Source organism: Epinephelus moara, chromosome 17 (genome assembly GCF_006386435.1).
Source record: "Epinephelus moara isolate mb chromosome 17, YSFRI_EMoa_1.0, whole genome shotgun sequence".
In the NCBI taxonomy this organism is placed as follows: Eukaryota; Metazoa; Chordata; class Actinopteri; order Perciformes; family Serranidae; genus Epinephelus; species Epinephelus moara.
This window is the reverse complement of record NC_065522.1, coordinates 12,505,516-12,530,182: the sequence shown is the minus strand read 5'-3', so window position 1 is coordinate 12,530,182 and position 24,667 is coordinate 12,505,516. Positions and strand designations below refer to the sequence as shown.

Below are 24,667 nucleotides of genomic sequence, written 5' to 3'. Positions count from 1 at the left end.
TTGCAATTTCAATCAGTTGCTATAGCGCCCCCCTTTGGCCAATTGATGTAATATTGCTTCATACACATCCTCCCATGACCCTCTACCACTGTGCCAAATTCCACATGTATTGACCAAGTCAGTGAGGAGAAAAACGTGGAACAGACACACAGACACAGACACACCCACAGACAGCGTTTTCGTCATTATATAGTAAAATAAGATTAGCAACTTCAGTACAAAAGAAAAATAATGTTGTATTTCCACACTGAGTTGCCTTTAAATTTTGCTTTGGATGTAGCACTCATTGTCTTGTTTTATTAATCACACAGACTACGAGGTATGAGTTTTAATCAAGCCCATTACGATGGATTAAAATGAAAAGCCTGCCTGGAATTAAATTATATTTGTACAGCTTTAGACAATAAAACAGCAGTTTAAGTACAGTATGTCAACCATTACAATGACTGTATTCTAAGCATTGTGGGAACAAGAAGAGAACAAAACCAGTACAATATTGCACTACAGAATTTGTTATCCACGTGCAGCCATGCTGAGCACAGAAAATCTTTCAGCTCTCTGCAAACTGTACGAGGAGGGCGCCGCTAGCAGAGCTCATTTGGAGAGCTGTCTTTTAGCACACTATTTATTGTGATGTGAGAGCCGGTGCAGTTGGACGGGCCTTTTATTCATCAGCTTTCTTTGCTGGCCTCCTTGTTTGATCAGACACGTTTGCCACGCATGATCTGCACCCGTTTGAAGTGTGGTCAATTGGCACAGCGCTGTGCATTTGCTTTTTTTTCCTGGAGAAATTGTCAAGAATTCACTGCAGTGGTGAGAGCATGGAAAGACAGAATGACAGTGGATGTCCCCCATGGTGATTGGCCATAACACAGTCTACATATTTCATCTAGTTAATTCTCACGAGGCTTGTTAGCAGTGTCAATACTGCAAATTGTGGAATAAAAATACCTTAAATTGCTACGCCTTTGGATGATGCAAGGCGTTTTCTTACTGACAGTTGCAGCTGTGAGTGATTTTTTTTTTTATTGTTGTGTTGCATATTTTAATGGGGATAAAAATGTGGTAACCCACCTCAGTGAAGAAGAAAGCAAGCCTGATCTTGGAGGAAGAGAAAAAGAATGATGCAAGCAAAATGAAGAGCGGTTTGTTCTTTAGCCTTATCTGTCACCATCAACCATAATCTGTCCTGTGCTGTAGATTAATTTAAAGATTATGGAGTGCCATACATTTGCACAGTGCAGGGGAGTGCCAAGGCACAAGAGAAATCACAAATCGTATAGCCGCCTTCTTCCTGAATATATGGCACAGCTCAGCTTGTTCGTACTTGTTGTGCCTGCATTTTCTGATCCGTCTCTTCTTCTGCCCAGTGACACATGGAAGCTTTTCACGGAATCAAATCAACAGCCTGAGATAATTCAGTGTGACAATGTAACAATTGTGTTAGTGTGATTTTATGTGGGGATATTTCTATCGTTCACACGTATCTCATGACGGCTGCGGCGGGGAAATTGGGTGAAAGTTCAGGACAGCCACCAATCCGGCCGCGTTGAGGGGGGAAATGAATGAGGTCAAATCAAATATTGCTTCCCCTCTGCCGACAGGTAGCGGCGGCACATTTCTGCACAGGTGCCTTCAGTAGTTGCGTGATTCATTTCAAACTGGCAGCCCATTTTAAACATGCAGTCTACATGCCACATCTCCCCTACATAACCAATTTATCAAGCCTAACCCGGCGGTACGTGCATATACTCCCATATCACAGAGAAGGCTGGAAAGCAACTGTCATAGATGGCATGATTGAATTGTTCCCTTGCACTGTCACCAGAGGGGCTATTACTTCAAATTAGCATACAAATTCAAACCAGGACAGATGGATTTGTCACATTCCAGTCGCCATCTTCCTGGAAGATTGGCTGTGCTTGTGCTGTGTGATGGAGATAAGACACCTGTCTCGGCTCCGATTGGTGGCTGCGTCGGTGGTGGGGGGGGAAGGACCGGCGTGGGATGGGAGGAGGACTATGCGGGGGGATGGATTTCCTGAAACGCTGAGGTGTTGTGCAATAAACTTCCCTACCCACGGTCTCAAATGATGATGAGGCACCATACTGGACTCTGTGGGCGGTAGGAGATTGAGCTGTAGCGAGGTGGTGATTCACACTGTTTGGAAACACGCTGAACAATACCTGTCTGGTATTTGTTTGTGTTTGCTACTTTTGTTGAGTTACTGTCAAAGAGCCACATATAATGGCGTCTAACATCAGCCCAGGGTGCAAGGATGGGTGTGTTATGAACAGCTGCGGGAGGAAATGTACAGTATATATCCTTGACCTCAGAGAAGTTTTTAGCCTGAGCAGCGAAACAAAAGATAAACTACAAATCTCCAGCTCTGTCTGAATTTTAATCCTATCTACTGATTCCTGTGAAGCCATTACAGACATAGTGTATGATTAAAGGGACAGTGGCACCCAAAATCAAAAATTGCATATTCTTTCTCTTACCTGTAGTGCTATTTAACAGGTTAGATTGTTTTGGTGTGAGTTGCAGAGTGTTGGAGATATCGGCCGTGGAGAAGTCTGCCTCCTGTAGAATATAATGGAACTAGATGGCACTCGGCATGTGGTGCTCAAAGCGCCAAAAAATACATGTGAAAAACTCGACAGAAATGTCTCTTTCCGGAAATCATGACCCAGTTACTCAAGATTGTGAGCAGTTTCATGTTGGAACTATTTTATTTCTACCGAACTACACCCACAAACTGTATCACTATGCAGAAGGAAGCTAGCTCACCTAGCACCACTGAGCTAGCTAACGTTACAGCTCAGCTGAGGAGCCGGAAATATCACCCTCTGACAGTATCACAGCGCAGAAGGAAGTGTACATCTACTCATGAATGAGAGGCTCATGCTTGTGACAGTGTAAGATGTTAACATTAATGGCTGAGCTGTAACATTAGCTAGCTCAGTGGTGCTAGGTGAGCTAGCAGTAGATCCGCGCTTCCCCCTGTGCGGTGATAAGGTTGGTGGTGCCATCTAGCTCCATTAGATTCGAGAGAGGACAGACATTTCTATGGCTGATATCTCCAATACTCAACAACGAAAACAATATGGCTTGATAAATAGCACTACAGGTAAGAGGAAACAAATGTATGTCCCTTTAAGCACAAGAAGTAGGACCACATGCACCCCCCTATCAGACACTCACAAAATGCAACTTGGAGACATTATGATTTTCACTTGTAATTATGGCAGTGTGAATCAATGGGAAGTATTGAGCATGAAAAACTGTTCTTACCTCAGGATCAATTCCATATAATTTCCAGATCAGCTCAAACTAATGGGTTTTCTATTGGCTTCACTTCGGAGAGAGAGACTAATCTCTCCGGCACCATTTTGTGGTTCTGTGTACGTTCCCAAGCAAAAAGCCATCCACTTAAAAACCTGTCTCCCAACAGTCCAAAAATATTAAAGCACACATGCTAATTTCCTGACTTAGCATATTGCACAATCTGCGGGCTTAATTTAAAAACTCCCTTAGCAGGTTTAGTATCTGTGCCTGCCTACTTCCAGACACTACAGAGATTGTGAAAAATTGCTTACTGGTTCGTTTCTGCTTCTATCCTCAGGTCAATGTTATGTATATTCCCTTACAGTTGATGTAAAGGCGAGATGCAGAACAGAGGAAGGCAAGGTTATGCTATCATAAAGGCTACCTGAGCAAAAAAGACTGGATTAAAATTGCTTTTTAAAAGGCAATATAAGAAACAAAATGGGGTCTTTGATTTGCTTTTGAAGTAGAGATGAAACAATTAATAGATTAATCAATCGACAGAAAATTAAATGACAACTGTTTTGATGATGAATTAATTGATTTAGTCGCAAGCATAAATGTCAAACAGTTGCCAGATATATCTTATTAAATGTAAAGATGGCTGTTTTTATTTTATTCACATAGTAAACTGAATATCTATGGGTTTTGGACTATTGGTCCAACCAAACAAGACGATTAAATTTCTGTGGGATATTGGCATTTTTCACTGATTTCTGACATTTTATCAACAAAATGATTTCAAGAGTACACCACTGATTTAGCATTGCACTCCTATAACTATATCAGATGCACAATGGACAGTTAAGGTCAAAATCAATGCACCACGACAAGAGATATCGCCTCTTTTCATCCATGTATTCTTGTTCCTTGTCAAAACTTGGTGCATACATTACCCATAATGCCACAAAACCACCAACAGATTGATGCATGTTTCGGTTGGGTTATGCTAGTAGCGGGTAATGTAGCCTCAAGCTGCTAGCCTTAAGCAGACATGAGAAAAAGGTTGCAGGTCGCTCACTTCTTTTTACTCCACATCATCTTTTTTTGTTTGTTTTTTTCATTTTCAAACTTGTAGTCCCAGACCCAAAACGATGCTTACTTAAGTGACATCACTTGAGGCGATATATCCGACTTTATGTAGCTCTGGTGCCAAAACTTTTTTTCACATCTAAATACTTCAATATACAAAATCAGTGGAGATCCCTTTTAATCAATTAATCCCAAAAATAATTGGCATATTAATGACTCGTAAAATTAAGTGTCGGTTGCAGCCCTAGAAACAGGACCCACCGCCATGTTTCTACAGTAGCCCAGAACAGTCAAACCTTACACTGGCTCTAGATAGGGCCATTTGCATGTTGGCGTTGGCCACCATAATTAGCCTCCATGACAAGCCAAACAGTGTTGAAAAAAATACAGATTTTTAACGTGAAGCTGCTTTATACAGTGTTTTTACTGGTGTAATCACCAAGTCAATTTGTTTTGGAGAGGAGGAGAGCTCTATGGATAATTCGGCTCCTGGTAAAAACATCCTTAACGTCTGAATCGTAAGTTATGAGACAAAAAAGGGTGAGCACACATTAGCAGGTGCTGGGCTAGCAGCCTGTTTGCAACGAGCCCAGCAGTGTCAGACAAACACAGATTCATAACGTTAACTGTGTTACTCAGTGGTTTTACTGGGCTTTAATCACTTGGCTCCTGATAAAAATCTCCTGAACAATGAGCACTGAAGAGATCCTAACCAGGAGCTCACGCTTGGCACACAAAAGAAGTTTCAGCTTTTTACCACTTTTAGTTCGATGCTCACTCCTTCATAAGGACGCCCACGTTTTTGAAAATTTGTAATGCAGGCGGTATTAGACTTGACAAAGCTCGTCCAGAGCCACGGAAGACGTTATACAATTGTTGTACAATTGCTGCTGCTTGCTATACCTGTGGAAGAGTTAAGTGGCATGTTTCAGCTCTAAAAGCAGACTTAATAAAACAACAAAGCAAAGACTCAACACAGTAACCAGTCCTTAGGGGAGGTAGGCCCGAGATGCTCCCACCGCAGCCCCCTATATCTTCACAGGCCTCCAAGGACTCCAGTTAACCAGACTCTTGATGGAATTCACGCTCCGCCACTCACAGGCAGCTTGCCTTGTTTTAGTTGTTGACCCACAGAATGAGAGGGGAAAGCCTCCCAAGAAAGTTTGTCCGAGCTCATCCAACTTTCCTCGTTGCCATGGAACTTTTACAAGTCTGGTGCTGGACACTAACCTGACAGCCACGGTTTGACTTTAATAAAACTAAATGCACATTCAACTTATGTCACTGACCATTATTCGGGCTATTTTCTCATTCACTGTGGTGCTTCGAATTATTCATCTCCCAAATGCAAGCTTTACCTTCCACATTAGAGAGGCGCTGACACAAAGCAGTACAGCCAGAACAGGCTCCGGCACAGCAGGGATTTCACACTGATCTTCTTCCGAAACATTTGTAATTAACATTCCCCCTCACTCCAACTGTTTCTGAAGCTATCAATATCCCAGTAAGAAGATTTAACTTCCCTGAAGAGCCAGGAAACGAGCTGGATTTGGCAGGTCAAAACGTGCTTGCTCAGTTCATGTGTGTGTGCGAGGGTTAAGTGAAAAGTTTATGCGCAGATTATCCTGTTATTTTAATGCTGACACTGGAAAAATGTTTTATTACAAAGTCAATTTTATTAAGTTGAACAGCAACAGGAAATGTGACCAGAATGCCCCTCTTAGTATCTCCGTGACAGGAGAACAATACATTATGCCCGCATCAAAATACAGTATAAATTATATTTGATCAAAAGCTTCCATGGATTTATGCCGTTTCAGCAGCAGAAGCAAGACAACAGCCAAGAATCCTGGGCTGTGGCTTAATACGGATGTCTTAAAGAGGAATGTTGAAATGTACATGAGCTATCATGCTTTAAACAGAAATGGTTAATGACTAAATTCATTTACAGTCCATCTCTGGTAGTGCTTAACCCTCTGGGCTTAAAAAAATGACCCACGGTGGCCCTTAAAGGACACAATTCATCAGTCATCATGAAAATACATTACACACAGTGAGACAAAAAATCAAAATGAGGTTGTTGGTGGTAAGAAAAAAACAAAACAGCTCAAATAAGTTCAGGTTTTACTTTGTACAGATGCCGAGGATGCTGTTGCAGCACATGCAAACCTTCTTAGTACTGAGTGTATTCCTTGGATGAGATTTTTGCAATGATACGCTCCAACTGTCTCTTCGCTTCACACTGGGGGAAGTTACTCATCTCATAGTACTGCGGGGCAATTTTCACCAGCCTAGGAAAGAAAGCGAGTAAACATTAGTCACAAAAATTGTCTTCAGTGTTTACATGTGGGAGAACGCTGTTCTTCCATATTCACACGGCGACTGCCGGAGCCGGCTCTTCAAATTTGATACTTAATTGTAGAAGGTCACAAAGGAGGAGAAGAAACGCAGGTAGTCGGCTTGCTGCGGCACAAGTGTGAGCAAACAAGCCTGCGCTGGTGAGGCCGACATTTTATTCTTATTAGATCAAAGAAGTGTCATTTTATTGTTATCCGGTCTCTCTGTACACTGTAAAATATCAGGTACAATAACTAATCTGTACAGATCCAGGAAGCCAATGTGATGTGTGCCAAGATTTCAAAATAAAATAATCACTTCCAACCACCTTTTGCAATGACCATTTCTTAATAATTATGGTAATTATCTTTAAAACATTTAATTTCTATTACAAATGTAGCTGCCGACTGAAACTCACCACTCTGGTTTGATGTCAGTGCACGTGCGGATGTAATTCTTTGTGGTGAGCACAAACTCGTTGTAAAGCACCCACTCCGGCTTGTGATCCAGCACAGTGGAAGGGTGCAGCTGTACGACCTGGTTGTCCTTCACTGTCAGGTAATGGCCCGTGCGCTCCAGGTGAGCGACCTGTTCAAACCACAGAGAGAGGAGAGGGTCGGTGCCAGTGAAAAAAACTCAGAAAGACAGAAAAAACAATCAACTATACACACTTTTTTAGCCCTTCTTTAATTCAACTACACAGACCAATCAAAATCTCATTAGTTAATTATTAATATTTCAATACAAAAGCTGCCTGACGCTGAAGACAAACTTGTTTGGAACTGGGCAGTGAGCGATTTTTCCCCACTCTGTAGATGCTGCAGTGGCTGGTGTGATTAACCAGGGCAATCAGTCTCAATAAAGGCCTTTCCCAACAAAGACATGATCTCACAAATGCTGTGAAAGCTCCAACATGAGCTGCAAATTTGTCTCCACGATAAAGGTTAATGTTGACAAATATTTAAATATTAACACCATAATTCAACTTGTCAGGTCGCTTGTTTCAGGTGGCCCCGAAAATGGCTTCTTGCGAAATGCCGTTTGTTTCCTTGAGCCGGGAGCAAATTGACTTCATTTCTGTTTTATGTGTTTAAAACAAAGCAGCTCTGTGTGTGTGTGTGTGTGTGTGTGTGTGTGTGTGTGTGTGTGTGTGTGTACTTTAAAGGCGGTTATCCATTACAATTAACATCTCAGCTGTATTTTTTCGCACACAAAAAAACCCACTTCTTTTTCAAATAATCAAACTCAACAAGAGCAAACTTCAATGAGCAACAGAGGAGCAGTGGAGCTGGATATAAAGGCTGCTTCTGCACAAATAACACACAAAGAAAACACAAACTGGGGCCGTTTAAAGTTAAAAGTCAGAGCTAGGCTGGCAAGTTCAAAACTTATACTTCCATAGCATAATACAAACACAATATGCTCCTGTTACCCTGTGTGGCACACATATTGTCCTGCCTAGCATGTATGCATCAATTTCCTTCATGTTGACAGATTTCGACCCCCTCCATTTAACTTCAAAAATTTAGAAAAAAATTTCCTCTACATATTTTATTAGTAGTGTACCTTTTATCGATACTCCCTATCCATTCGGTACTTTATCGGTTCTTTTTCATCTCTAAATAATTGCTTTTTAGAAAATATATCAGTTTAAAAGTTTGGTATCTATTAGTCCGTAGCGCTGGTAGAGAGAGGAGGGGGACGGGACGGGACGGGATGGGGGGGGGGGCTGTTTGTCTCAGCCAGCAGCTAAGTTTAAAAGTATCTGCCCAATTTTAAGGTAACAGTCAAACTAAGTTAGTCTACATACAGACAGCAATCATTTTAGCTAATTAGTAACAATTCGCTATCAGCCGAACTAGCGTGCTGTCCTTGTGTAAGACATAACATTAGTGTCGGTGGATGAGAGACTGCAGACAGAGCATATTGAATATCACTGTCTGAATACATGTATCGGTCCCTCCAGGACCTCGCGGCAAAAAAAACTTGAATTTGCAGCCAAAAAACCCTTGAATTTTGTCACAAATTGCGATACAAATTGCGGCCTTTTTGTTTTATTTTTTTGGCGGGAAATTGTGACAAATGACAAAAGGAGAAAATGTGAATTTTTTCTTCTTTTTCAAATTACTACCTCCAAAAAAATAAGTCACGTAATAACTTGCTATAATAAATATTCTGAATATTACAAAAATAGCTGCAAATGTTTTTTATAGTTCTCTTCTTTAGTTTCTTTTAATTAGTTTCAAAACATGGACTCCAATAATGTTGCAAAAAAAAAAAAAATAGTGAATATTGTAGCTCTAAAACCAGATAATGTGACTGTAAAACATGAAAGCTACATCATCTGTAAACATAACATTTTAATACATTCAACACATATTGTATACATTTAAACAGTGCAAATTCTGATGTCTACACAGAACGTTTCTCCATACTGCAATGCCATTAGCACATTTGATAACGCGCCTGATGACGTTTCAAATGACATCGTGTGCGCGACGACTTCCAATCTTTTCCGGAAAATGTGTGGTTTTTTTTAAAAAAAGCGTAAAAATGGCTTGACTTTTGAAAAATTGCAAGCCCCTGCAAATATTGCGGACTTTCGTTGTGTTTGCGTGAATTATTGCAATCGCAAGATAGCGATTTTCTGGAAGGACTGATGTATTGATAAAGTATGGCTTCTTACTTGCTAAGGTTTAACCGCACTTACAGTAATGAGTGTAGCTGCCGTCAATTCGAGTAATTTTTGAGTTATCTTCACTTTGTTTCCACCGCGGCCGCTCGGCTGTTCATTGACTACTGTGTCGTGAAGGTGTGTGGATGTGTGTGTGTATATGGAGGAGTTCAACCGTGGCACAGGGCGCAGATGAAAGGCTGCAGGATGATAATGAATTAAAGCAAAATGTGTAAAAGTACTGATAAAAGAACCAATAATGTCAGAGCTTATCAATACTACAATCTTTGATAATTTAGCCCCGGGGCTAATTTAGTACCGAGTTTAGGTACCCATCCCTACCATTGAGATAAGCTAGCTAGTTGACGCTAGCATCAGCCACAACCTGTTGCCATAGCAACATAAAACATTCGGGTATGGACTGGTGGCATGTAAATAGAAGGAAGAAACAATGTACTTTGTAAATGTAAATTAGATACATTATATTTTGTTCAAGATGATATTTGTAGTTAAGGAAACCTGTAGAAAATAATTAGTTTGATTTAATTAAATACCTTTTGATACATAATAATTTTTAATACTTTATTTGCCAATTGTAATAATTATATATTTTATACGTTATATGATCTTTATATAGTTCTGTGATTGTTGCCATGTGTTATATATTGATCAGGGACAAATAAATTAGCCGTTCACACCACTGAGTGGTCGTTGTTTATCCTGAGCCTGGTGTTATTCATCGGTGCAACACCTGAGTGAAGAGACCCCTAACCTGCATGAAGAAGCCAGTGACCAGCGCTCGGCGGATGTTGGTGTAGTAGTCTCTGCTGCTGAACTCGGTGCTCCGCCGCGGAAGGTTGAAGCGGTCCATGATCCTGGACAGCTGCTGCCGTACGTTGTCTGCTGACATCAGCGAGCGGTAGTTGACGAAATTGTCGTAGCACCACTGAGTGGAGTCGTGGTCTGTGTGAGACAAGGGCAGTGTAGTGTTAAGGACAAATAAAGAACTGCCTAGTGATACCAGTGTGCATGACAGGGCCACTCACTTTGTTTAAAGGCGTGGTAGACGTTAAGCAGCGTCATGTGGTCCCCGTCTATGTGGGCAAAGCGCATCTTGGACTCGTCGGCCACCTTCTTAGCCTCCGTGGGTCGGACGAAGCACTGTGGGACTAAACAAGGTTGGTATAGGCCCCAACACAGCCGCCCATAGGGATAAGTTAAGCAAATCCCACAGAGAGGAACAAGGCCTCAGCTCAAGAGAGGCACAGAGCACTTCACAGGGCACACTGTATTGTGAAGTGTTTATGGTGGAAAAGGAGAGGAGGAGGGTCAGAGAGAAGGGGAGATGGATGGATTTCTCCCTCCTGATGCAGTACAGTATGTCTTTATACAAGATACAGCAAACATATGACACCCATCCTATAGACGTGATACAGAAGCGAGATAAATCAGTGGCGAAGAGTTCATCCAGAGGACTCTTGTTCTGCCGTCTCCCCTCTGTGAACTTGCTTAATGTCAAACCTGCTTAACTGCGGCTTTAATGGGTAAAAGCTGTGTTTTTTAAGCCTCATGGTTGGTTGCTGTGGCGGCACCATTCTTAGGTGTACTTTCGCTGCTTACTCTAATGAACTCAGCAGAAAAAAAAAAGAAAAAAAACTGCCGTCCTGAAACACCTGCTTCAAGTGCACACCACGTCCAAACAGCTAGTTAAATCCATTTCCCCACTCTCAAAGACCCTCGCACTCCCTTCAAAGGCGTCAAGATTCATCTCAATGAGCAGCATTCTGCTTTGGCAAGCCCAAAGTGCAATTACTGCTGTAGCATGCTGGTGCTGCTCCAGCTACACCTATACATTTTGTACAGACATGTACAGTATTTCCCCCCCTTCCTCACAAATAATAGCTGACACCACTGACTTTATCCCCGACTTGCCTTGTAGTAAAGTTCAGTAGGTATAGACTGCACTTATTCTGAGAATTTCAACTTCTGGGGTCTATCTATAATTCATATAGATTTCAAATATGATCATGATTGCAAAACTAAAACAAAAAGAAGGGTCAAATGATGCAAATACTTTAATGCAAAGATAAAGAAGCTGCTCTGAATATTTCCTCTTAGCTCATTTCTGAGGTTCGGTCCATGAGCACAGGAAATGGAAAGAGTAGCAGCTCAGACCCACACACTCTGAGCATTACCTGACAACATGGCAGTGATGGAGAGGACCTCGTTCGAGCAGTTGAATTCACAGCTGGCGATGACCATCTTGGCCAGCTGGGGGTCCAGGGGGAACTCTGCCATCATGGAGCCCAGCTCCGTCAGGTCGCCGTCGTCATTGAGCGCTGCCAGGTAGTTCAGCAACTCCAGGGCTCTCATCAGGGTCTCTGGGGCTGGAGAAGACAGAACGGGAGGGGATGGGCCATTAACAATTATGTTCCAAGCCCATGGGCAAAACACACACAGATGACGGTGATAGAACAATTTCCAAAAGTGTCATTTTCTTTCACTGCAGCAAAACTAGGGAAGAACAATTTGGAGCCTTTTCACACACATGCATGTCGGGACTGATTTATACTCATGACAGCTGGGTATCTTTGAGTTTTAGATTGTTGGTCGGATAGATTGAGACATTTGAATACGTGACCTTGGGCTCGGGTTATTATAAAGCCATTTGATTGTTTTTTCTCCATGAGACGAGTTGAAACTTGCAGCTACTTGCAATGCCCCAGTCTGTGACACTCTGAAAACTTGCTAGTTTACACCAATGCGACTAGACGAGATGGTGTATCATCTCCATAGCAATGACTCTGTACTTCCCTTCTTGCTTCTGGCTTTTCAGGTACAAAGTAATACATTTGTCTAACCTGGCATTAAACACTGGATCAAAATAAACTACTTAAAGGATGGTCTAACACACTTTGCTGTCACAATTAGGTTTATGTGAAATTTGGCTGGTCGAGCGTTTAAAAAATTATACCTAATTGCCTGTTTGTGTCTTTAAAATCCAATTGAACTGGCTCTAAGTATGAGGAAACCTGATTTTTTTCCAAAACTCTCATATATGAGTACTCATTAAAGATAGTGAAGGAGGAGATCTGCAACCTGAGCACCCAAACCTAAAAAAAAGAAAAAAGAAAAAAAAAAGAAAGTCCTCGGGGGAAAAAGCCAATAAAACGAAGGAGCTCTCGGACCTTCAATAGAAGACAAATGTGAGTTAAGAAAAGACAAAGACACTCAGACAAAGGGAGACTTTGGTGGCGATGAACATGCGGTCAGTCAAAATGAGAAGGCTCTCCATGTGTGATGACCAGAGTTACGCTAGACAGCAACTTAGCGCAGAAGTAATCATGGCAGAGCTCATTTTTCATCCTCCGCTCAGGCAATCCTAAACAACTAATGCAATTACAGGGGAACTTTCTACTTAATGCTTCAACACAAAAGGCTTCCACCGTTTGGTTAAAAGATTTTTCCTCCAGATGCAATTATTGACCTTTGGCTCCCGAGAGCTGACGCCTAATGACCAGTTGCATGTTAACTGAAAATTAGCTTCAAGCACGGGCTGCGGTACTCGTTCACTTTCATTTCTCTCAAGTGCTCCCAAAAAAATTCAATTTCAAACAGCAGGGAGGCATTTTTTTATGATTAACAAATATTGATTTGGGGCATCAAACATACTTTAAAAAAAACAAAAAAAAAACCACACACACAATTGAGTGCTGGCCATATTACTTACCACACCAATGGCGTGTGTGGGGCTAGACAAAAGGTGAAAATCTGATTTCCAAGAACCGCTAGCATGATGAACCAGTGTGGAAATTCAATATATACACAAAGCAGCTCATCAGAAACTAAGTATTGACTGCCTCAACACACAAGAATCCGATATATTAACCAAGGGGCCAAATCAATGAGACGAAAGGCTAAAGGTACATTAAACCGCATTGGCTTCGAAAAGGTACTTCTTTGGAAATGTCACGAGGCAAATGAATACCACCCAGCCAAGTCCTTGTGTAAATCGCTACTGATTTCTTTTGGATTTTCCATTTGGTTGGCTGGCTCGCGCTGTCGCTCCTGTGTTTAGTGAGCCAGGATCGAGGTGGGCAAAGAGAGAAATAAACTACATATTTGAGCGTTCCACAGTAAAGGGAAAAATCAAGGTTCCCATTGAGCTCATGGACGAGCTGAAATGGAAAAAGCCGCCTTCTTTTGAGGCTGATATTGTTGATCATCAGGGAGACAATACTGAAATCAAATTCATCTGACTTTAAATTTAAACATCAAGGAACAACAAAATGAAACAAACGTCAGCATGGCATTACCACAATAAGCACTGTAGCCTCAAACCAGGGTGTTAGATTGTGGCAAATACAAGAATGTCCATCTGCCTATGGACAAAATAAAAAAATCACAATGTTTTTGACCAAAAACCTCAATATCGATATTGGGATGTTGTAGGGTTGGCTACTAGTTCTATCACAAAATATTTACACAGTGACATTTTTGAGAAATAATCATCAGTGGGGCAGATTTCTGCCTGGGGTTACTTGCAAAAATACGGCTGGTGGGGTGTATTTCAGGACTGGCAAATATTCGCCCAGAACAGCTGCGCTAATGCTTCTGCTAAGGCAATTAAAGCTAACGTTAGTGTTAACTTGGTTCGCAGTAAAGTACAACCAATAGCCGGAATCAAGTGACGATTAAAAAATTACTCATTTATTATGCTCAGAAGCAACTCTATGAAACAGCTTACAAAAATCATTCACGCAAATTTTAGATCTTACCATGTCGTCCTATGGCTTCCCTCATTTTTCTCCGAGCCCTCTCATTTATGTTTTGCCTCTGTGCAGTATTGACGTTGAGTCTAGAGCTCTGAATGCCCACAGGCCGCAATAATACATACGTCATCCAATTCTGATTCTTGGTAACACCAGGAGAATCAACCAGAAGTTGGAAAATTCAACCTTTGGGAAAACGCTAATGCAAAAATTTTGCCTATTTGCATATGTAAGTATGTAAGTAATGCAGTGCATAACGCTTACTTTGTGTTCAGTATTCACATAAGACGATACTTGATAAACTGATATACTGCCCAGCCCTACCTACCTGTGTATCCATTCAGGATTTAACACATGCCAGACACTGATTAATAAAGTAGTTCGACCAAAAAAAACAACCTTAAAATCTCGTGTAATACTTTTGTTTCATCCCTTATTCCTTGAGTCTCCAGAGACTCTTCTCAGACCTGTCTATTTACTCTGTGGTGGGCCTTTGACACAGCGTATCAAAATTGATCCACTGTAACTAGATGCTATAAAGCTCATGTTCAGGAACTCTCACAGACTCAAAGCAGACTTCATCGGTTGCACGGAAACTGGCTCTGGCTTCCACGTGCTCAGGAGCTAGTTAGGAGAAACCTTCTGCCACGAGTGGATCAAATAAATAAAAGATAATCCTCCCCTTTCCCTTCACCCCACTGTTCCCAGTTAGACTCAGCCGACAAGGCCAATCCCATATGTTGACGCTTACCCTTGCGTTTTGTGAGAAATGTGGGGGTGGTGGTGGAGGTCAGTCACGTTTCACTGGAGGAATATAAAGGGAAGGCAATAGCCAAGGTGATAGCGCCGCTATTGATGTAACCAATTTCATTCTCAAAATGGCGTTTGCCACGGTGGACGGGGAGAGATGGGTTTAATCTCAGAGGTGAGATGAAAACTATATTATGGTGAGAAAAGGGGGGGAGGGAGGGTGAGGTTAAGGATAGGGAAAGGAGGGGTGGTCTCTGCGGGAACACACACTCTCCTGGAGAATGCCATAACTTGGCGCCTCATTGAGACTCGGCCTGCTTTTTGGCCTAGATCCAGCATGATTCAGATGTACAAGAAATAAGAAATGCAAACAGCGACAGACACCAGAATGGACTGATCAGCCAGAATACTAACTGCACACATCACTCTTCCTTTCTCACTTTGAACAGCATTAATCTAAACTTAAAGCAGACTGCTCATAAAAACTGCATAAGACTACTGTGTAATCCATGTCTGTCAGAGCGCTTACACTCAAATCTCCAAACATTCACTATGCAGCATTTGATATCTGCCAAGATCATTTTATCTTTGCTTTGTCGTTCTTCCTCAAGCTCCCAAGTGACACAGCCAACCCAGATTTAATATTGTACATGAAACGACAGTTCAACTAAATGTAGATTTTAAAGCATTTTGTAACTGCTCTTGTATTGATTCATATGTCACTGATCAAAATATCAATGCTATTTGATATTAAAGTTGTAACATTTAAGATTTTAGTCATGGTTAGTTTGGTGACACGGGGTCACTGGTGGTAGAGAGAGGCATTTTAAGAATGTATGGCTGTGGCTGAAAAAAACAAAACAAAACAAAAATTTTAAGGAGGGCAGACGGCGCCACTGGCCGCGCACATGTGAGTGATCAGCGTTGACGATGTGTGTGTCGGCTTCGTCGAGTGTACCAAGTGCAGCACGATGCTGGTATATGACAGCAAAAAGACAAAGACCTCGACACTTAAGACATGAAGTTGTATGCGGTACTTACGGTACCGGAAAAACAAACTAACAGGTAATGACGTATTTTTTGCATGTTGGCATCAACTTGGTACCGAAGTATCGGTTCTCATGGCAACACTAGATACTGGGGCTGCATGATACATTGTTTCAGCTTTAAAATGTGCAATTTTAAGCTCAGCAAATTCACTCAACATGTCATGCAACAACTTTTGCTGATTGATACAAAAGGAAAACTCGCAGTGTTCGCACTGCCAAGCCTTCCCCTTTAAGACAGGTTACAGGTGTATGGGACATAGTCTGGCGGTGTTTTTTTTGTACGAAGTAACTCTCCTGCATGTGTGTGTACAAAATTTCAATAACGGGGCCAGTGAGGGTCAAGGACACAGTGAGTCTGACTGCTCTGGCTTCGGAAAAGCATGAGATTGACTGTGTCCGCAACACTCACCCTCACATGACCCTTTCTAGTTGATATACTGGAACTTGAGATGTTTTGTGTTTGCTGCACAGAAGAAATAAACATTATAATGGCATCTCCCAATCATGCTTCACCCAAGACTTGCCATCTATGAGCTAGGCTAAAGCTAACTGACTTAGCCTGCAGAAGCCTGAGGTCTCCCAACTACGGTTTGAAGTTGCAAGTCTGGAAGGGGAGGAGCATAAGGGAGGCCCCGGATTTTAGGCGGCATGGTGGTGCAGTGGTTAGCATTGTCGCCTCACAGCAAGAGGGTTCAAGGTTCAAACCCTCTGTTTGCGCTTTCTCCTTGTGTCAGTGTGAGCTTCCTCCGGGTACTCCGGCTTCCCCCCACAGTCCAAAGACATGGACGTGAACGTGAGTGTGAATGGTTGTCCGTCTTTATATGTTAGCCCTGCGATAGTCTGGCGACCTGTCCAGGGTGTACCCTGCCTCTCGCCCAATGTCAGCTGGGATAAGCCCCAGCCCCAGCCTGGCTTGATAGGAGAGCATTATATAAATACAATGATGTCATGGTGAGTCAAACAGTGTATGAAACTACTATATTTCCCCCTCTTCCACCTCAGAAAAATCTAAAGCTTTTATTATTATTATTATTATTATTATTATTATCATTTTATTCTCTCTGTAGATGCACTTGCCTTCAAAATTACACCAATAATTGCAAATACAGCTATTTAAGTCATCTGGGGAAAGTATTTCTGTATTTTTTCACAACACAATGTATATTGCAGAAGAAAAAAAAATTGCAGTGTCAGGTTTTTACCAATGTCATGCAGCCCTAATAAACACGTGTCTTTCTAAGCCAAGTAGGTTAGTCATTTTTCATACTAACCTGGTGGGTCCATGAAGTCAAAGTGCACCAGGTCGTCAATACCCAGTTTCTTCAGCTGCAGCACCACAGAGCCCAGATTAGACCTCAGGATCTCTGGATACGTGTTGTCCTGTGCCAGGTAAGAGGTATGAGACAAACCCGAGGAACAATTCCAAATGAATTAGTCAGGGCACTTATTATCTCCTCATGCGTCGCTCATATGTCAACCTGAACAGAGCCCGGGAGTCTAGGGCATTTGAAGGGCTATTTAACTTGTTTAAAAAATTCCCTTTGCCACTCAGCGTGACGTGAAAGAATTAGCCTGTTAAAGTAGAGAACTAGGCCTCCTCGGGTTCATTTGTCACAAGGTGGCTGTTTCCTTAGCACGGGTTATGAGGACGGGTGGAGGCAGCAGTGTGGTTCAGCACTGAGCTCTTGGAATTATAAATCAGCTGAACTGGGAATCATGGATTCTAAGAGCAAATATTGCATAATAGAGAGCTTTTCCGGCTTGAGGGCTGCTATGGGGGAATACAAAGTGCTTGTGGCATTGAAGAATGTGAGAATTAAATATCTCGTAGAATTTCGAACCATTTTCAGACTGTCTTGTTTCTTACCTGCATTTCTGTCTTGTAAGCTTTCTCTGTGTAAAGGCGGAAGCACTTTCCTGGGCGTGTTCGTCCAGCACGACCTGCCCTCTGCTGGGCCGAGGCCTTACTGATGGCTGTGACCAAAAGGGATTCCACTCTGATTCGTGGGTTATACACCTGATAGGAAAAGGGAAAGATGCATTTCAGGTAAATAAGAAAATCTGGGAGGCGAGTAGAGGTAAAAGAAAAAAAAAGTAGTCAAGCATATACCCACAGCCACAATCTACTATGTATACAAACAGCTATACAAAAATTAAACAATACCAAATACACACAATCCACCATAATGCATATATAATCTTTTTTTTGTGCCAGGTGTATGACTTGGCTCCAGGCTGGTGAAATGTCAGAGGAATAAATAACTGGCTTTTCCATCTTTACTGCTGTCAGGTGTGCACTGCTGTGTTTATCTGGGGATTCTCAGGCAACAGACGCAGATGACTGCCACAGATAAAGAGTGGTAGGAGAACATGGAGGGGGATGGTGGGGAGAAGGAGGGAGCTAACCTTTTGCTTGGCAAATCCAGGATCGATTACACACACCACGCCGTCAATGGTCAGGGATGTCTCGGCGATGTTTGTTGACACGACAACCTGTGGAAACGAGAACAGATGTGTTCAGAAATGATCCGCCTGGGTTGTTTGGAGGCACTGACAAGACCTCAGACTCTGGTACTAGTTATTATCAGTTATTTAGGAAATCCATTCCAACAAGCAAGCATTCAGCAACAACAACTTGGACATTTCAGGGATTAAGGTAGTTTCTTCTGTTGAGTTATTAGAAAAGCAAATTGCACAACAAATTTTCAATTGTCATTCAAGTATTCAAAAGTGCTTTGTCCAATCACAAACTGTAGTGCTCTTCTACAGTGGAGCAGTTCACAAATCACAATCCTTCTCAAGCATGAGTAAGGAGAGAGACAAGTGCAAATATCAGCTTTGTTTTAACTTGAAAAATATTCCCTGATGTGAGCCAGTTGACTAAAGAAGCTTGTAGAGATGCCACTACAGTGCACTGCACACACGCTGCCTAATGCAACCCAACAGGGGAGTACCACAACAGTTTCTGCAATCAAGTTCAATGTGCTATCAACGTGTTTGTGGAGAGAGCTGGCTTGGTGCTCAGCGTCCCATCCAAATGCATTGCCTCTGGCCTCTTTGTTGTTATGTGAATGTGTGCGCGGGAGGTTGGGGGTTCTGTCCGCAGCATGTTACAGGGTTTTTGTTGAGATGTCAGCTTCCCTCTCTTGGAAAGTTTCTCCCCAGAGTTTTTTAAAATCACAGAAAATAGTTGATGTAATGGTTCCTCTTAGGTGGCCTGCTTTTTGCTCTACAATGGTTACTGCTTTTATCCAAGCGTCTTTTCTTCCCCCTAAATGAGGGCTGCGGTATTTCTCTCATGTGAACCCAGCACGTCTCTCGAAATTTGGAACACTGCGGACATGCCAACTCTGCACGGCTCATTGTCGCTGATTGGCCTTTGCTGTGTGCTACACAATAATGGCTCCTCCAGAGCTGTGCTTCAACACGAGAGGCACAGCAAATGTTTGCATTGACTTCAGCTTGAAATATTTACAAAATCATTGACTACTGGAAAAATAATTACAGCATTTCAATGGTAGACCAGTTATTATTTGTGACATGGCTTTTTAGATTTGACAGCAACCAGTTTATTCCCAACATCTGATTCAAAAAGAGGACTTTTATTCCAGCGTGTGGTACTGACATAGTAAATCTAAAAAAAATCTCTGCTTGTGCATATCCAGTCCACATAAATATATAAAGTGTTACAATAAAAGACTAACTAGATTTGTTTGTGAGATGCATAGAAAAAGCACTGTGTTTTCCCTATTGATGCCACCACATCACCAGTTGGAACTTCTTTCATTCACTTTGTTTTATAGAGCAACTGTGGACTCTGCACCAAGCTACAGAGCTGGAGTTACATCCATCTAACTTTTACAGCACTTTGTGTCGTCATTACTGCTACGAGTACCGTGGTCCAGACCTTTGAATCTGTCCACTTCACTGAGTTTGAGATGACTGATTCAGCTGGCACCATGATATGAAACAGAGGATTCTCAGGTAAAATAAAAACTAATCAATGAACGCCACAGTGGCACTTAATCAGCGCTACGGGCTGGGCTAACTCCATCGTCGTGCTGTTGTCAAGTGGTGCACTGGAACCAAAGAGAAGTTAAAGTGACAACTGCGAGTGCTATAGGTCCGATAAACTACTGAGGCTGTTTGACATGTTTTCTCAATATTGCCCGACATCGTAGTTTGTTTTAACTTTGCTCCGCTCCACTCTTTAAAGACCGGCAAAACTGTTATGCTGGCATGGCTATCCATCAGCATGGAGTTAAAATAACATCAGATTCAGATAGATACATTGTTCTGTAGTGGTTGGTTGGAGGAATCTGAATCCCCCTTCCTCACAGAAATGGGTTCAAGTCGAAGCAATTTCAGACTGAAGATGGAAACGCAGTGGACAAATTGACAGTTCTGCCTGATATCAGGCAAGAATAAGAGATTATTGCAACTACTACAAGACGCAATCACTGAGTTTACTTTTTTCATTCAGGCTCAGGTCCACCCCCTCCGTCAGACCCTTTCCAGTCCTGAACTTTGAGAAAGAAGTCAAAAGTTGTGTACACCTGCCAGTGACAATCATCAGAATACCATAACACCAGCACCAGGTAAACTGTACAGCTTTCAAACATTATGTTCAGCAGCAAAGAATCATATCGAAATATTAGGCCGTACTGTTTTCCGTAGCATTCTTGGTGTGGTCCTTTGGTCAATTATAAAGAAGTGTTGAATCCTAATAACCACCTCACAATGTTGTTTCAAATGCGAGGCACGTCCTGTGCAAAATCTCCATTGTATGCTTCCTGCTCCAGGCGTAAGGAAACGTTTCATATTTTAAAAGACGGTTTAAACATTTTAAAGCCAGCGAACAGATACTACTGCAGTTATGTTCATCTGAAAACTTAGAAGGAATGCAAGGTAGATGTTAATACAGGAGGAAGTTTATGGGACCAGTCTCAGCATGGTTATGGGGAGCTGATTTAAGCATCAGGGCAGAGAAATACTGCAAGAAGAGATGACATGTGGAGACAAACAAGTGAAATGAAAAGTTGCTTGGTTTCTGAGAATTAGGCAAGTGGGGAAACTGTGAACCTGCACCATCTCCCAGTCTCAGATCTTTTTCTATTACAATTATCCCCTATAGCAAGGCTGTCTATGTGAAATGACAGCTGAATCTGAGGGGAAAAAAAAAAAATCAAATGAGTCACATCACCCTATGGGTCTCTTGCTGTCAGCATATACACAAACAGCGGGAGGAGGAAAGAGGGGAGGGGTGGAAGACAGATTTGCAGCTGCTCTCACGCGAACCTTGACCGCCGCTAGGGTGAGTTCCCCCTTATATAACAGTTGAAACCGACTGGGCAGAGAAACCCTCAAGATTCATCATAGTGCTCGAGACTGTGGTGGCCAGATCACAGCCCACTCTATTGGCAACTAACACTCCACTGTCATAGTTTAATATGCAAGTGGGTGTTTGGAAAAATGCCTCTCCACACTTCACTATCTTTTCCTTACTCACTTGCTCAACATCTACCAAGACAGCAACAAGCTGAAGGCTGACCTAAGCAGTCATTTGGTGGTGGCCGACCGTCTGCTTCCTTGGTAGTCCTCATGATGAAATGCCAAGCTCAAAACCAAACAGTTCTCTGTAGTCTTTGCTGATACAGGTCCACAGAACCAATTTTGCACACTTGACACACTTCCTTTGTAGCCGTGCCTCTTCAGCTGTCTTCAAGCTGTGAGCCTTACAGACTTTTTAAATCCCACCTTTTAAGCGAGGATTTCTCTCGAGCCTGAGAATGCCTGACTGTTTAGTTATTAATGCCAGGAAGGGCCTTTTTTTCCACCCCTCATTCAGACCTTGACCTCGGGTAATTCACCTGTCGAAAGACACGTTCCCCTTAGTATTCAAGAGGAGGAATGAAGAGATGGCAATAAACGCCTGTATGAAACGGAACAGACAGCAGTATCTGGCAAATGCTTGGGTTGTTGTTCGTGTATTTCTTGGATGAATGGCTGTGGAGATCTGATTGACATGAGCACTCCATGACAATTGTGAGTTGCTTAATTTTTGATAGACAACTGAAAATAATATGAGCTGTCGAAGTAATCTGCTTAGTGGGAATTGGGGCTGGGTATCGCTTAAAAATTCCAATACCAGTACCAATACCAGTACCCTTTGAGTGATACTGGTTCCAATAGAGTACTTCATGTGATTCCTTCTTTTCCCTACTACATTCGATGCCCGTCATGTTAATGGAAGCATTGAGTTACAAGAAATGCCACAGGTGTGCAGTGTCTGGTGGCATTTTAGTGTAGTGTGGAAAATTTTGGTGGCATCTCGGCACAAAGAACTGCAAACTCTGTCAAATACACAGCCCTTGACTTCACCATGGCACAGACTGTATAGGTTGTAGCTGCTGCGGTAGTGGGCTAGTCACATGTCGCATTAAATCAAAGAACACTTGCGGTGATTGGCTACAAGTAAAATCATACGGATAGTCAAGTTTTGAGACTACTTGGTAGTGGGCTACTTCGGTCAATACCTTAAAAAGGTACCAAATACCAACACCCGGCCCTAATGGGAATACACTGAGATCAACTGCTTGGTTCCAAGGTAGAAGGTGCACATATAGCCCATTTTTGGGGTAGGAACTTGGTAGGAAAGGGGGACGAGTTCCTGAAGCAAAAATTCTAATAACTCTACATCCATAATTGGTCAAGCAAACATGTTAACACGTCACACTGAAGATGACTATTTATTGTATCGGCAATTGTTGGACCAACAACATCTTACTCCAACGTCCTACCAAACAGCACATACACATTACTAAGTAGGTCCTGCTTTTGCCTTTTAAACGGCATATATCCAAAATGTCCCAGGTTGTAAAATAGGGTGAAAACTCAGGGGAAAACAAGTACCAAAGACTCTCAAGGTTCCTAAAAGTTTAGTTTTTGTGAAGCCTCAGGTAACAGGTTAAGTTCCTGCTGGGGTTGGGCAATTGGAGGGATATATCGCCAATTTAATGGTCTAGTAAGGGCTACTGCTTAGCAGGCAGCTGCTCAACTGGCAGGGGCAAAGAGAGACCCTAGGGAAAAAACAGTGTGTAAAGCTGGCTAATTTTCAGATCTTTCTCTATGAATTAAGGGTTTACTTCAGCCAAACCAGAGGTGGTCATTGTTAGAACAGTGGAAAGACTTACTAAAGCGGTTTTGGTGAGTTTTATTTTGCTTCTCTCAAATCAGAATGAAGTGCATTTTGCAGTGTATTAACAAGGCAATTAGGCTAGTATCAGTGAAAGAGAGAAACTTTAAATTAGAAGGCATACAGTACAGGAACAGGATGGAAAGACAAACACCAGCTGCAATATATTGGAAACTGTCAGGTGTTGGGGGCTGATGGTAGCTGGTTAGAAAATTCTAACATATCACCCAACCCTAGCTCCTTTAGTGGAAAAGGGCCATCAGTGGCCTAAAGATACAGAGGAATCACATCTTCACGAAACCTATTAGCCACACTGTGGAGGTCTGAAATAAAAGGCAATCAGACAGTGTCTCCTGACAGACGCTATATGCCAGCAACCACCTTCCCAGCAAGAAATGAAAGGCATGGAATGCTTCAAAGTCCAGTTAACAAATGGACTAGGTGAGCTTGCCACTGTCCTGCGTGTTGGGACACAGTCAGTGCTCCAGCAGATGCCACACATGACACCCTCTCACATTTCATGATCATATGGGTGGCCTCATTGACTGCATTGATTCTGAAGGATTATCCGGGCTAGGGCCATTACACTGAACGCAGGCTGGCTCCTTCCAGTCTGTTGCTGCACTAGATAATCCTGGCTTCTTCATCAGTAATATCATTAGAGCATCATCTCTGCATGTTATTTCTGGGTTATTACCTGCAGGAGAGCAAGTACTATGGCTAACACGGGCCATCTTTCACCTTCCCTGCTGGGAAACACAGCCTTGTTGACAAATAAAGCCTTCCACTGACTGGGGAAAAGGAGAACGTGCTTTGAGCAGCATCGACGCACCCACATTCAAAGCTCATTGAAATGGATACATGGCAGAATCGCGAGTGACATTTCAGGGAATATTCCAGACATGACAATGCTGAAAACAAACCTAAACTCATCACAGCACATTTGTCTTTCTTCTGGAAAGCAAAGTGAGATTATGGTCTTTGTTTGTAATTACTCAATTGCTGCCTTGGCTCTAAATGATTAAACTGTTCAAAAATAGAAGATCAGTGGCTTTCCTGTAGAAATAGAGCAATGACGAGCTGGTGCTTTATGTTAATTGAGGAGTGCCTAATGCAGTCGTTAGCATGCGTAGCGGCAGACGTCGCAAACCTTAATTCTTTTTCACTACTTCCTCTTGGGCTGGCTTGGATGACATCTCTGCATTTTTCAATTGATGAGTTGCTCAGTCAGTCTTGGAGGAGAAGCACATTTACTTCAAGCACGGCAACTTTAGCCTATATGCCACCTCTAGCAATTCAACAAGCACCTGACAAACTGAACTTAAGGGGGGAAAAAAGGCATCAACTGTGATGCTCTGAAGCTAAAAGTGGTTGATGGTTTGACAGTTCAGAGGTTACACTGTCACCAAATTCACTTTATTTCCTGTGTTGATTTCACTCATGGGAACCAGGGAGAAGTTGCTGCAACATGTGACCAAGAGGAGGAAACATTGTTCTTTAGCAAGCCTGCTGCCAGCAGAAAATCAGTTTT

At 42.3% G+C, this 24,667-nt stretch overlaps 1 protein-coding gene across 2 annotated transcripts in view; it reads right to left on the bottom strand.

Moving 5' to 3' along the window:
• Nucleotides 1–6,017: 6,017 nt before the first annotated feature.
• The window catches only part of dhx15 (DEAH (Asp-Glu-Ala-His) box helicase 15), a 35,474-nt gene continuing 16,824 nt past the window's right edge, over nucleotides 6,018–24,667 (bottom strand). For both annotated transcript variants that reach the window (XM_050066752.1, XM_050066751.1), the window contains exons 7-14: nucleotides 18,348–18,434; nucleotides 17,809–17,958; nucleotides 17,213–17,321; nucleotides 11,566–11,757; nucleotides 10,417–10,539; nucleotides 10,143–10,333; nucleotides 7,115–7,284; nucleotides 6,018–6,650 (exon numbers count right to left, since the gene is read on the bottom strand). In XM_050066752.1, coding sequence (XP_049922709.1) covers nucleotides 6,533–6,650; nucleotides 7,115–7,284; nucleotides 10,143–10,333; nucleotides 10,417–10,539; nucleotides 11,566–11,757; nucleotides 17,213–17,321; nucleotides 17,809–17,958; nucleotides 18,348–18,434 — 1,140 coding nt within the window. In that variant the 3' untranslated portion in view covers nucleotides 6,018–6,532. The remainder of the gene's footprint in view (nucleotides 6,651–7,114; nucleotides 7,285–10,142; nucleotides 10,334–10,416; nucleotides 10,540–11,565; nucleotides 11,758–17,212; nucleotides 17,322–17,808; nucleotides 17,959–18,347; nucleotides 18,435–24,667) is intronic.